Source organism: Oryctolagus cuniculus, chromosome 13 (genome assembly GCF_051225735.1).
Source record: "Oryctolagus cuniculus isolate XC-2025 breed Fujian yellow rabbit chromosome 13, ASM5122573v1, whole genome shotgun sequence".
In the NCBI taxonomy this organism is placed as follows: domain Eukaryota; kingdom Metazoa; phylum Chordata; class Mammalia; order Lagomorpha; family Leporidae; genus Oryctolagus; species Oryctolagus cuniculus.
Window position 1 is genome coordinate 41,043,373 of NC_142879.1, and position 12,889 is coordinate 41,056,261.

The window sequence follows — 12,889 nt, forward strand, 5'->3', positions numbered from 1 at the left end:
GAATATTCAACTAGGATACTACCCCTATCCTACACAGGGACCAGCCCAACTTTGGTGGGAAACCCCCTTCCGTTCTCATGGAAAGTTGCTCATACTCACATCTTAGTGTGTACTATCCCTTTAAAAAAAAATCTTTTTCTCATGTATATAAAAACTGCAGATTTAAAAATTTTTCCAAAATTCCATTTTTTCATTAACTTTTTGAAGTACCATCATGTATAGTACTTACTAAAATAATGCGTTACATTTTTCAGGCACTGTATATTAACTCCTTTAATCCTCCCACCCTTTGAGGTAGATTAGGAGCTAAGGCACAGAAGTGACTTCACACAGCTAGTAAGGGGCAAAGTCAGGATTCAGACATAATTTGATTTTGCAGTCCACAGTCATACTATGTGCTATGATGGCTTTCAAAAAGGGCATTAAAAAGGGACAGGGTTAATTGTGATGGCTGCTTGATCTTCAAGTATAAGTTGCAACAGGAGCAGGTGTTTGATCTACTAGTTAAGCTGCCAGTTGGGATGCCCACTTCTGATACCTGGGTGCTTGAGTCTTGGCTCTGCTCCTGATTCCAGCTTCCTGCTAGCAGGCACCTTGAAAGGCAGCAGTTGATGGCTCATGTTATTGGGTCCCAGCACTTGCAGGAGAGTAGGATTAGATTCCTGGCTTCCAGCTTTGACCTGGCCCAGTGCCAGCTGTTGTGGATATTTGGGGGGGTGGGGAAGAAGATGGGAAGTGTGTCTTCCTGACTCTGAAAATTTAAATTTCAAAATGCCAAGATAAATCAGAAGAAATCCAATGGGTAGCCACATTTCCCTCAAAGAAGCCTTCTAGGACTTCAATATTTGTGTAAGTAGTAGAAATTGATTTTTTTTAAGTTTGCCTTACATTAAAGATAAAAACAGGTATAATTTACAGGTGATCTTGGGCATATTAGTATTACTTAACCAGTTTAAGCCTGTTACCTTAGTTATATAGGAATGACAGCACCAACCTTATAGATTTCTGAGTACATATTGTATAAAATGTTTAAGACTTGCTCAATGAAAATTAGCTCTGAATTCTAAAATTCCTTTGCATTTCCAGGCAGTATCTAACACAGTACATTTAAGACCTGAAGACTAATAAAGCACAGAAAATTTCAGAAGTATTCATCTACTCTGTGCTAACTGAATGTATAATTGTACTTTTACTATTCAAAAGCACAAACCGTAACAAAAAGTTTTCTCCAAAGGAAAGCAACATTTAAAGGAACTGTATGTAATCCTTTGGTTAATCTCATCAGGAAGTAATCAGAAACACATCATTTTCTGTCCTTTTTGTAGCCTTACTGGAAACAACTATATTCAGAAACAAAGAAAGCTAAGCCATGATAAATACAACAACAAATACTGAACTAACAGAAAAATAAATACAATCCAGATTTTGCATAAATGGGGGAAACCCTGAGATTACACTGAAAATGATGGTATTAATACAACTTCCATGATGGATTTACTTTTTTTTTTTTTTTTTTTTGGACAGGCAGAGTGGACAGTGAGAGAGACAGAGAGAAAGGTCTTCCTTTGCCGTTGGTTCACTCTCCAGTGGCCGGCGCGCTGCAGCTGGTGCACCGCGCTGATCCAATGGCAGGAGCCAGGTGCTTATCCTGGTCTCCCATGCGGTGCAGGGCCCAACCACTTAGGCCATCCTCCACTGCACTCCCGGGCCACAGCAGAGAGCTGGCCTGGAAGAGGGGCAACCGGGACAGAATCCGGCGCCCCGACCGGGACTAGAACCCGGTGTGCCGGCGCCGCAAGGTGGAGGATTAGCCTAGAGAGCCGCGGAGCTGGCCGGATTTACATTTTAAACCTGGTAAAACCCTTGATAACTGCTTTATATTTAAAGAACAAATTCTGAAATGTTAAATAATCTGAAGAAGCTAAACACTGACTTATAATAATACAGCCCCTAAACAGTTCATTCAGTTTCTATTTTACTGCTTCAGTTCAGTGTTTTTAGTAACATAAAGGTAATACAAGAACTTAAGACATCAAGGCCCACTAAATTTCTGATAAGGACAAAGCAAAACTGCAAATTTAGCAAATAGAGTCTTTTCTTCTTTGCCCTCCAGTTTTACATTTTTTAATCTACTTAAGTTTTCCAAAACCAAACAAGACAGTAAAACAAATTATATCGACAAATTACATCTTTACACTTGTGAAAATGATAACAAAGTAAGCCTGGCCACTGGGGGCACTATAAGCTTGCAACCCTTTCTCATTACTTGACACTAGGTGACTAATTTTTCATAAAGTGAACACAAGAAATGCCATTAAAGATGTATTTGTCCTTGCCATATTCTGAAAATTGTGGATATTAGGTACACTCTTAGACCCCAAACATGTCTACAGTATGAAAGAACTCTTATGTGATGACTATATAATCAATAATAAAGTATAGCTTCTCCTTTAACTACACTGAGTTTTCAAGAAGGTATTTGAAGTGCTGCATTCTTGAAGTTCAATTTTACTAAAACCCATGCTTACTTTAGGTCATGAAAGCCTAAAGCAATTAGCTTTAGGGTGAAGTTAATCAGGAATACTGAAAGCTAGATATATTTGCTACAATTATCTTCATGTTGGACATCATCTTTAGAAATCCCAGAATCAGAAAGAGATGAAAGCAGTTTTTCCTTACTGAGGTTTCACTATGCCAGGAAAAAAAAAAAAAAATCAAACCAAAAACCCAAATATATCCCATTTAGGTATTTATAGAACATTAACTAATAAAAAGTCTCATAATTCAGACACATACTTTGGCCAAGTTTATCACATCTAAAAAATTCATATATAAAACAAGTATCAGTTCAAAATAGTTTACTTTTTAAGAAAAGCCTTCAGGAAATATAAAAATAAATTTGGTGGAAAGGAATGTTAAAACAGCCTGAAATTGAAAGGACATCAGGTTAATGTATGTTACATTATTAGGTACCAAGGCACCCCAGGTATCTTGTTTTACTCTTTAGACCAGAGGTACTTAACACGGATCTTCTAATTTAAGCAACTCAGAAGTGCCTTTAAAGTGCTCCATTTCTGCTGCCTGGCACTCTAAAAAATTCTCCTGATCCTACTGTCCTGTCATTTCATCAAAGCAAAATTGCCAGCCATTCTAGACTTTTCAGAGAGGGATTTTTGGAGATTTTTCTTATAAATACTAAAAAATCCTGAAGAATTACAGGTTAAGATATATTCCCCTCATAATGCGATAAACTGCTTCAAAATATGAAATCAAGCTGAATTAATTTTTTACATTTAATTTATCTTACATTTCTATATCATTAAGATGCCAATGTTTTAATGAAAAAGTAGAAAAGTATAAAATTCAGCATCATCTATTTCAAATACAAGTACAGTGAATATTAAACAGGAATGACAATATAGTAACAAAAATAGAACATGTATATTTACTCAAACTGAATTAACTCTGTGAATTTAAGGTGTATGGCAGGTTGAATGTGATTTCGGCAACTGTCACATTATCAGTTTAACACTTTCCAAATAGTTGAGGCATTTCTCTATTTACACAGACTTAGTATGCATATGCCGACCTGAAAACAGTTTGTCTGCCATGTGGGGTATCTAGCCATTAAGTATGGATACTTATCATTACTCCATGTGACCCTGGGTCCCTCTCTTCAGAAAGATCAATAATGCATTTGGCAAATGTCTTGAAACATAGATTGTGAATTAAAATAGGTACAACTGTAATACTATGAAGAAAGTCCCAAATGTATGTTTTAAAAATGATAGCATTTGAGAAAGACAAAACTATAATTATCACCAGCTATATTTTCCAAAAATTCAGTTGAGGTAACCTCTGCAAGTTGCAGCTCCACATTTGCATACAGTTCTGACTCTCTTTTTGGCTGGGCTGTGATCAATAGAATCTGAAGATATATCTCCAGAACCTGAATACATAGAAGAAATACAGGAGAAAAAGAGTTAAGACAATTCAGAATGAATTTCAACTTTCCTATTAAAGTAGTTAACAAGGATGACTACATACTTAAGATTAACAGAATAAGTTAACTCCCAAGGAAATTTAAGTTCCCTTTGTATTTTTAGATAAATGAATACAAACAAGTCATTATAAATTGCCTTTAAAAGGATGGTGTAGGCCAATAATAGATAGACTCTTATTAGCCCGCATTTGTGAGACTGAATTTCTGAAATGATGAAACTTTAACCGGGAAAATTCCATATATAATTCACTGATTTCATTTAAGAGCACATAAAGCGAGGTCAAATAATTAACTATAAAAAGCATCATTCTTAGAAAAACGAAGGAAAATATCAAAATAGAGCAAACAGACTTAAATATTCTTAAAAGATTCAAACAGGAATGGAGTAAGTTTGCATGTGATTTAATTTACATTAAGAATACATGTTAGTAATGAATTAGTAAAGATTTTACAAATATAGGCTTAAAATTATATTGAGAAAAGATGTTATAATAAATCAGCTTCTTGAATGGAAGTTTTGCAAAAAGTCAGAAGGTAAATATTATATAGAAGACTGACCCTTCCAAAGCCCAAGCAATTTCACGCAGATCTAAGTTCCAGCTTAGCCGTCAGATTAATGCTGGCTCTTAAGGAGAACCAGCTCCTATAGCCTTTTTTTTAATCTTTAATATTTCGTCATTAGTCTCTTTCAGATGATCTAAGGTCTTCTATTCTGATTTGATCCTTCATATTGAAACTAATACCAATAAAAGTTTATTTGAAAATCATACCTTTCATTTGATAATCAAAAGTGAGCTCTTCACCAGCATTTATGGTTCTTGTAGAAAATAATGCTATTCGTGGAAGACGAGTATCAAGGTTATCAATGAAAACATTGAACACCTGAAGATTTGGGTCACACTAAAAAGGAATATTAGAACCGATTTAAGTAAAAATACATGAATGAGCTCTTTTATGTGCCACATAAAATATTTAATTTCCCAGAGTATTATTTAAGTTTCTACTGGAAATAAAGTTACTTATAATTTAGAGGTCTTTAAGGCATGCACATTTAAAAATAACTGTTTTCATTGATAAAAAAAAATTCAGACATAAAAAAGCATAAATCCCCATGTATCCCACTATACTGCTTCAACTATTTATTAACATGTTTGCCAACCCTGTTCATCTGGTTTTAAGCTTTTTGGAGACTTTTAGTGCAAGTCCCAGATAATATTTCACCTGTAACTATTTCAGAAAGGCATAATTCGTTAAACAACTAGAAAACTATGTTTAAAAAAAATCAAACCAAAATCAGCACAAGGAGTGTCATTGCTTAAATTATTCGATATTTTCAGAACTCTGCACTAAATTATGGTATATGTAAAAAGACAGCTCTGAGGCCGGCGCTGCGGCTCACTAGGCTAATCCTCCGCCTAGCGGCGCCGGCACACCGCGTTCTAGTCCCGGTCGGGGCGCCGGATTCTGTCCCGGTTGCCCCTCTTCCAGGCCAGCCCTCTGCTGTGGCCAGGGAGTACAGTGGAGGATGGCCCAGGTGCTTGGGCCCTGCACCCCATGGGAGACCAGGAAAAGCACCTGGCTCCTGGCTCCTGGCTCCTGCCATCGGATCAGCGCGGTGCGCCGGCCGCAGCGCACCGGCCGCGGCGGCCATTGGAGGGTGAACCAACGGCAAAGGAAGACCTTTCTCTCTGTCTCTCTCTCTCACTGTCCACTCTGCCTGTCAAAAAAAAAAAAAGACAGCTCTGATGATCATACCCTAAGAATTCAAAGTGGCCTGCGCCGTGGCTCACTAGGCTAATCCTCCGCCTTGCGGCGCCAGCACACCGGGTTCTAGTCCCGGTCGGGGCGCCGGATTCTGTCCCGGTTGCCCCTCTTCCAGGCCAGCTCTCTGCTGTGGCCTGGGAGTGCAGTGGAGGATGGCCCAAGTGCTTGGGCACTGCACCCCATGGGAGACCAGGAGAAGCACCTGGCTCCTGCCATCGGATCAGCGTGGTGCGCTGGCCGCAGCGGCCATTGGAGGGTGAACCAACAGCAAAAGGAAGACCTGTCTCTCTCACTCTCTCTCTCTCATTGTCCACTCTGCCTGTCAAAAAAAAAAAAAAAAGAATTCAAAGTGTTTAATTACCCAGGAATTTACTGGGGAGTACAGGTACAGTTGGCCTCCATATCCATGAGCTTGCATCTAAAGATTCTGTTAACCATGTATTGAAAATATTTGGGTGGGTGGGGGGACTGCATCTATACTAAACACAAAATGGATTTTTTTTCTTGCCATTCCCTAAACAATACAGTATATTAGCTATTTACATAGTATTTACAATGTATTAGGTATTATATAATCTAGTTTTGATTTAAAGGGTATGAAAGAATGTACATAGAATACTTGCAAATACTACACCATCTTATAAAAGGACCTTAAGCATCTGAGAATTTTCCTAAAACTAATCCACTATGGATACCAAGGGACGACTGTATCTCAAATTTATCAGTGAGAAAAAAGCCTTTTAAAAAATATTTGAGAGAAAGAGATCTGTTGGTTCCCTCTTTGCATGCTCACCATCCAGGGTGGGGCCAGGCTGAAGCCTGGAGCATGGTATTCCATCCAGGTTTCATACATGGATGGCAGGGACTCAAGTATTTGAGCCATCATCTGCTGCCTTCCTAGGGACATCAGCAGGAAGTTGGATTAGAAGTGCAGTAGTTGGGGCTGGCGCTGTGGCATAGCAGGTAAAGCTGCTGCCTGCAGTGCTGGCATCCCATATGGGCACCGGTTCAAGTCCCAGCTCTTCCACTTCTGATCCAGCTCTCTGCTATGGCCTGGGAAAGCAGCAGAAGGTGGCCCAAGTCCTGGGGCCCCTGCACACACATGGGAAACCCAGAAAAAGCTCCTAGCTTTGGATTGGCACAGTTCTAGCCATTGTGGCCAACTGAGGAGTGAACCAGCGTATGGAAGACCTCTGTCTCCCTCTCCTTCTCTGTGTAACTCTTTAAAATAAATCAATCCTTGGGGGGGAAGCCATTGTAATCCATAAGTCGTACTTTGAAAATTTATATTCATTAGATAAAAGGTAAAAAAAAAAAAAAGAAAAAAAAAGAAATATATAAATTAAAATGTAAATAATAAAAAAACTGATCTGAGAACCATGAAAAAAATAAATAAATAAATCTTAAAAAAAAAAAAAAAAAAAAAGTGGAGTAGTGAGTAATTGAACCAGGCACTCTGATACAGAATGCAAGAGTCCCAAGCAGTGGCTTAACCTGCTGCACCACAATTAACATAAATATTTAAGTAAACCAGAAAGGTAATAAGGGAGTCAGAAGGTCTCTGTTTCACCGGCAATCATACATTAGTTTTTTGATATGAAATCCAACAGGAGTTTAACATGATGTACATTCTTAAATGGTCAGCTATTTAACTTACTCTTTGTGACATTTCCTTATTATCTGCAAAACAGACATGTCAATCTCACAAGCCTAATGTTATAATATCCACTTGGCATGAATTTTCCTTATTTTTGGAAACAGTTTTTGTACAATATAATACACTTAAGATTCTAACTATAGCACCAGCACTGTGGTGTATTGGGTAAAGCCACAGCCTGTGATGCCAGCATCCTATACGGGCACCAATTTTTGTCTCAGCTGTTTCACTTCCAAGCCAGTTCCCTGCTAATGGCATGGGATAAGGGGGATTACTGTACATTCCAAAACTTAGTTAACTTTGAGGTATCTATGGAATTGTATGTGATTGTTAAGCATTTTATTAACTCTCTGCTCATTGATTTCAAGTGATATATCTTATAAATTTAAAGTTTAAATGAAGTCACATGTGTAAAGACTCTTGTGGGGCCGGTGCCGTAGCGCAGCAGGTTAATTCTCTGCCTGTGGCACCGGCATCCCATATGGGTGCCAGTTCTAGTCCTGGCTGCTCCTCTTCCAATCCAGCTCTCTGCTATGGCCTGGGAAAGCAGTGGGAGATGGCCCAAGTCCTTGGGCCCCTGCACCCCTGTGGGAGACCCAGAGGAAGCTCCTGGCTCCAGATCAGCGCAGCTCCAGCTGTTGCAGCCAACTAGGGAGTGAACCAGTGGATGGAAGATTCTCTCTCTCTGCCTCTTCTCTGTGTAACTCTTTCAAACAAACAAACAAACAAATAAATAAATGAATCTTTTTTTTTTAAAAAAAGGGAAGGGATATGTAGTTTTGGGGCTGGCACTGTGGCGTACTGGGTAAAGTCACAACCTGTAGTGCCAGTATCCCATATGGGTGCCAGTTTGAATCCTGGCTGCTCCACTTCTGATCAAGCTCTCTGCTATGGCCTGGGAAAGCAGTAGAAGATGGCCCAGGTGCTTGGGCCCCTGCACCGGCACGGGAGACCCAGAAGAAGCTCCAGGCTCCTGGCTTCAGGTTGGCGCAGTTCCAGCTGTTGCGGCCAGATGGGGAATGAGGCAGCAGATGGAAGACCTCTCTCTCTCTCTCTCTTTCTCTCTCTCTCTCTGCCTCTCTTTCTCTGTATAACTCTGACTTTCAAATAAATAAATCAATCTTACAAAAAAAAGGTATATAGTTTAAAGTATTCAACTATGGAAAGTCATTTAAAACAGTAGTAGGCTGAATTATCTATAGTTTCTGTATTCCTTCTTACACTGTGATTCACAAAATGAGACACATTTCCATATCGAGCTGCATCCACTGTGAATTCATCAGATTCATAGTCCAGATCAAAGAGATAAGTTATTCCTTTGTTGTCATAGAACTGTCCACGTCTTTCAGCTTCTTCACTTGTGATCACCTAAACAGAAAAAAACTACAATATATTATGTAGGTATTGCTGAACTGAGGAAACACTCATCCATAAATAAGTTAATATATTAATGGCTACAAATGTTTATAAAAAAGAAATCTAGTGTCATCAAAATAATCATGCAAACAAATTAAGAGCTAGATGGAAAGTGGGAAAACAAAGGGAGGAAAATGATGGTGCAAAAGATTATGGCTTTTTAAATAGGATTTGAGATAATCAGTTGAAACATGAGATTACTTTCATTAGCATTAGGATGTTCAAAAAGGTATACAACTAGCTGTCTACAGGACATACGTGAATGCAAAGGACTAAATTTACAAGGCTCTATGCTCTAGCAAGGGTGGGGAACATCCAGTCTGCAGGCCATATAAGGCCTGCAAAATCACTTGGTCTGGCCCTGCCAAGACAACCACAGGTAGGATTTGAAATTCAGAAATCTGTAGCAAACAAAATTTTTAAAAGATTTATTTATTTAAAAGACAGAGTTACAGAGAGAGGTAGAGACAGAATGGTCTTCCATCCGCTGGTTCACTCCCCAGATGGCTGCAATGGCCGGAGCTGTGCCAATCCGAAGCCAAGAGCCAGGAGCTTCTTCCTGGTCTCCCATGCAGGTGCAGGGGCCCAAGGACCCGTGCCATCCTCCACTGCTATCCCAGGCCATAGCAGAGAGCTGGACTGGAAGAGGAGCAGCTGGGACTAGAAACGGCGCCCAAATGGGATATTGGTGCCTCAGGCCAGGGCGTTAACCTGCTGTGCCACAGCGCCAACCCCTGCATCCCATATGGGCACAGTTCTGGTCCCAGCTGCTCCTCTTCCCATCTAGCTCTCTGCTATGGCCTGGGAAGGCAGTAAAAGATGGCCCAAGTCCTTGGGCCCCTGCACCTGCGTGGGAGACCCAGAAGAAGCTCCTGGCTCCTGGCTTCAGATCAGCATAGCTCTGGCCGTTGCGGCCATCAGGGGAGTGAACCAATGAAAGGAAGACATCTCTCTCTGTCTCTTCCTCTCACTGCCTGTAACTCTACCTCTCAAATAAATAAAATCTTTTAAAAAAAATTAAAAATGTTCAGAGTGATTGATGGTCATCAACAAATTTGTCTGTGGCATTCATTAAGCACCTTTTTTTGATCATACAAGATCTAGTATTCTTCTTGCTAATGCACCTGGGAAACCAGCAGAAGATGGCCCAAGTACTTGGGCTCCTGCCACCCATATGGAAGACCCAGGTTCCTGGCTTTGGCCTGATCTAGCCCCTTCCATTGCAGCCATTTGGGGGAATGAACCAGTGGATGGAAGACTTCTCTCTTAACTCTGCCTTTCAAATAAATAATAAATCTTTAAAAATAAAAAAATAGTATTCTGTACAGTAATTAAAAATAATTTGCCATTATCTTAAGAGTATATGAATCAGGGTGATCATTAGGCCTAGAGGTACTCCATATGGGAGTACCTGGGTTTTAGTTCTGGTTTCCCTCCTAATGCCAGCTTCCTGCTAATGCACACTCTAGGAGGCTGCAGGTGATGGGTCAAGTGGTTTAGTCCCTGACATCCACATGGGAGACCTGGTATTAGTTCCCAGCTTCCAGCTTCATCCAGGCCCATTCTCAGCCATTGTGTGCATTTAGGGCATGAACCAGGAGATGGGATCTCTCTCTTTCTTGAATTAAAGAAATTTGGGCCAGTGCTGTGGCATAGGCTAATCCTCCACCTGAGGTACCAGCATCCCACATGCACGACAGTTCTAGTCCCAGCTGCTCTTTTTTTTTTTTTTTTTTTTTTTGACAGGCAGAGTGGACAGTGAGAGAGAGACAGAGAGAAAGGTCTTCCTTTGCCGTTGGTTCACCCTCCAATGGCCGCCACGGCCGGCGTGCTGTGGTCAGCGCACCGCGCTGATCCGATGGTAGGAGCCAGGTACTTATCCTGGTCTCCCATGGGGTGCAGGGCCCAAGAGAACTTATCCTGGTCTCCCAGGGGGTACAGGGCCCAAGCACTTGGGCCATCCTCCACTGCACTCCCTGGCCACAGCAGAGAGCTGGCCTGGAAGAGGGGCAACCCGGACAGAATCCGGTGCCCCGACCGGGACTAGAACCCAGTGTGCCGGCGCCGCAAGGCGGAGGATTATCAGCTGCTCCTCTTCTAATGCAGCTCTCTGCTATGGCCTGGGAAAACAGTGGAACATGGCCCAAGTACTTGAACCCCTGTACCAGCATGGGAGACCGGGAGGAAGCTCCTAGCTCCTGGCTTTGGCATCAGCGCAGCTCTGACTGTTGCGGCCACTGAGGGAGTGAATCAACAGAAGGAAGTCCTTTCTCTTTGTCTCTTCCTCTGTCTGTAACTCTACCTCTCAAATAAATAAATAAAATCCTTTTTAAAAACAAAAGGAATTTAATGTATAAGGCTCAAAACAGGGATCTCAATTTCAGAATTCTAAATGAGTACAGGTAATTCTAGGTGACCCAATTCCACATTACTTAAAACACCAGGCAGAACTGACAACCCCAACAGGCAGCCACACATGTTTTTCAAGTCACAGGATATCCCACCATTCAGTTTCAAGCACTGTAGCAAGTGATCAAGAACACTGATTATGGAGTTCTGACTCCTCAAAATCCTTCATCTGGAATCCTGGCTTTTTACTACTATGTAACCTTGAACAAGTTGCTCAATTTCTCTATGATTATATTATTTTGTTTGTCATAATGGAGACAATAGTACCTCAGAGTTGTTAATATATAAGGTGCTTAGGACAGTTTGTAGCACACAGTAAATACTATTTTCTATATTTATATAAAAATAAATTTGGTAGTTATTTGGTAATTTAGAGACTGTTCTTTGCAGTTCAAAGTATCTGAGTCAGACACAGTTTGATTTTCTTATGGATGCAACAAATGCTTTTGTTTATATTTTATAATACTTATAAAGCATTGGTCTACCCTATTATATCTTTCATACTGATACAAAATAGTTTTGTCAGTTACATAATTATATTTTGCCAAATAGATGAAGTATATTAAAAGTTTCAAAGACAGTATATGTTTAGATTTGATTTTTCTTCTTAGGACTTTTGTGTAAAAACAATGTCATAATTAAACATTCATGAATGTTAGGTCCTATGCATGGGTGTTTGCTAAAAGATGACTGTACCAATTTGCCATTATATAAATTTTTCATTTACATAAAAGGTTATATTCCTAATGATGCCAGTGAATGCTTCCTCTAAACCTGAAAGTAAATTTCTACATTTATGCAAATAATATAAAATGTACCAAGTATTTGCTACCGAGGTAAAAAGAAGTAATTTTTCAAAAATTTACACTTACATGCACATCATCTGCTATGTGATAAGTTGAACGTACCTCTCCAACATATTCCATGACAAAACTCATTCTTTTAATCTTCACAAGTGTTTTTACACCCCAGCCACAGCCATTGCTAGTTCGAAAGATGCAAAGTGAATATTGTGTGCCTTTTTGTACAATCCTATTGGGACAATCAGGTCCACATCGGCACCTCGAGTTGCATTCATAAATGGGGGTGCCAGGTGGGATTCTAATTTGTTGGTTTTTATTATAAGCCAAAAGAACTCCAGCTTCAGCAGGACAACATTTCTCAAAGAAGCAATCTGTGCATGAACAACCAAAAGTAGCTTCATTTACTAAGCTGATTCCAGGAGCTGGTTTGTATTCATTGATGTAGTAGAAGTCAGAAGGTGGGCCCTCTAAGTCAACAGTATTTTCAACAAATATCATTCCTTTATGATTCTTTCTTCTGTTGAGTTCATCTTGCCATCTCTGCAGAGCTATCCTCTGTTTAGCCTTCTTTACAATGTACTCAGCAACAGCAGGTTTCAAAGCTTTGTTATTGTATTTTGGAATTATTGCTTTGCATTTCTTTACCTGAGATAAATAATTATGCTTGTCATTAGAGAACTGCTGGAGCAGTAATGGGCACTTGAGATTTTGCAAAGGTTCCCAAGTATTTGTAGAATCTGGCCATCCTTTCCATTTTACAAGATAATATTCCATATCCTTAAAATATAAAAGAAAATACAGATCAGATTATGATAGTCTCAGTTATTTAAAATAAAT

The 12,889-nt window shown here is 39.9% G+C and overlaps 1 protein-coding gene across 8 annotated transcripts in view; it reads right to left on the bottom strand.

The window, feature by feature from the left end:
- Nucleotides 1-1,953: 1,953 nt before the first annotated feature.
- SUV39H2 (SUV39H2 histone lysine methyltransferase) overlaps nt 1,954-12,889 on the bottom strand; it is a 30,549-nt gene continuing 19,613 nt past the window's right edge. For 4 of the 8 annotated variants that reach the window (XM_089311486.1, XM_002717451.6, XM_070055433.2 and 1 more), the window contains 4 exons: nt 12,158-12,829; nt 8,646-8,792; nt 4,774-4,903; nt 1,954-3,949 (listed from right to left, as the gene is read on the bottom strand). In XM_089311486.1, the coding sequence (XP_089167612.1) occupies nt 3,843-3,949; nt 4,774-4,903; nt 8,646-8,792; nt 12,158-12,826 (1,053 nt within the window). In that variant the 5' untranslated portion in view covers nt 12,827-12,829 and the 3' untranslated portion in view covers nt 1,954-3,842. Of the gene's footprint in view, nt 3,950-4,773; nt 4,904-8,645; nt 8,808-12,121; nt 12,830-12,889 lie in introns of all 8 variants that reach the window. The other 4 variants (XM_008268314.5, XM_008268316.5, XM_070055431.2 and 1 more) reach the window with 2 other exon arrangements.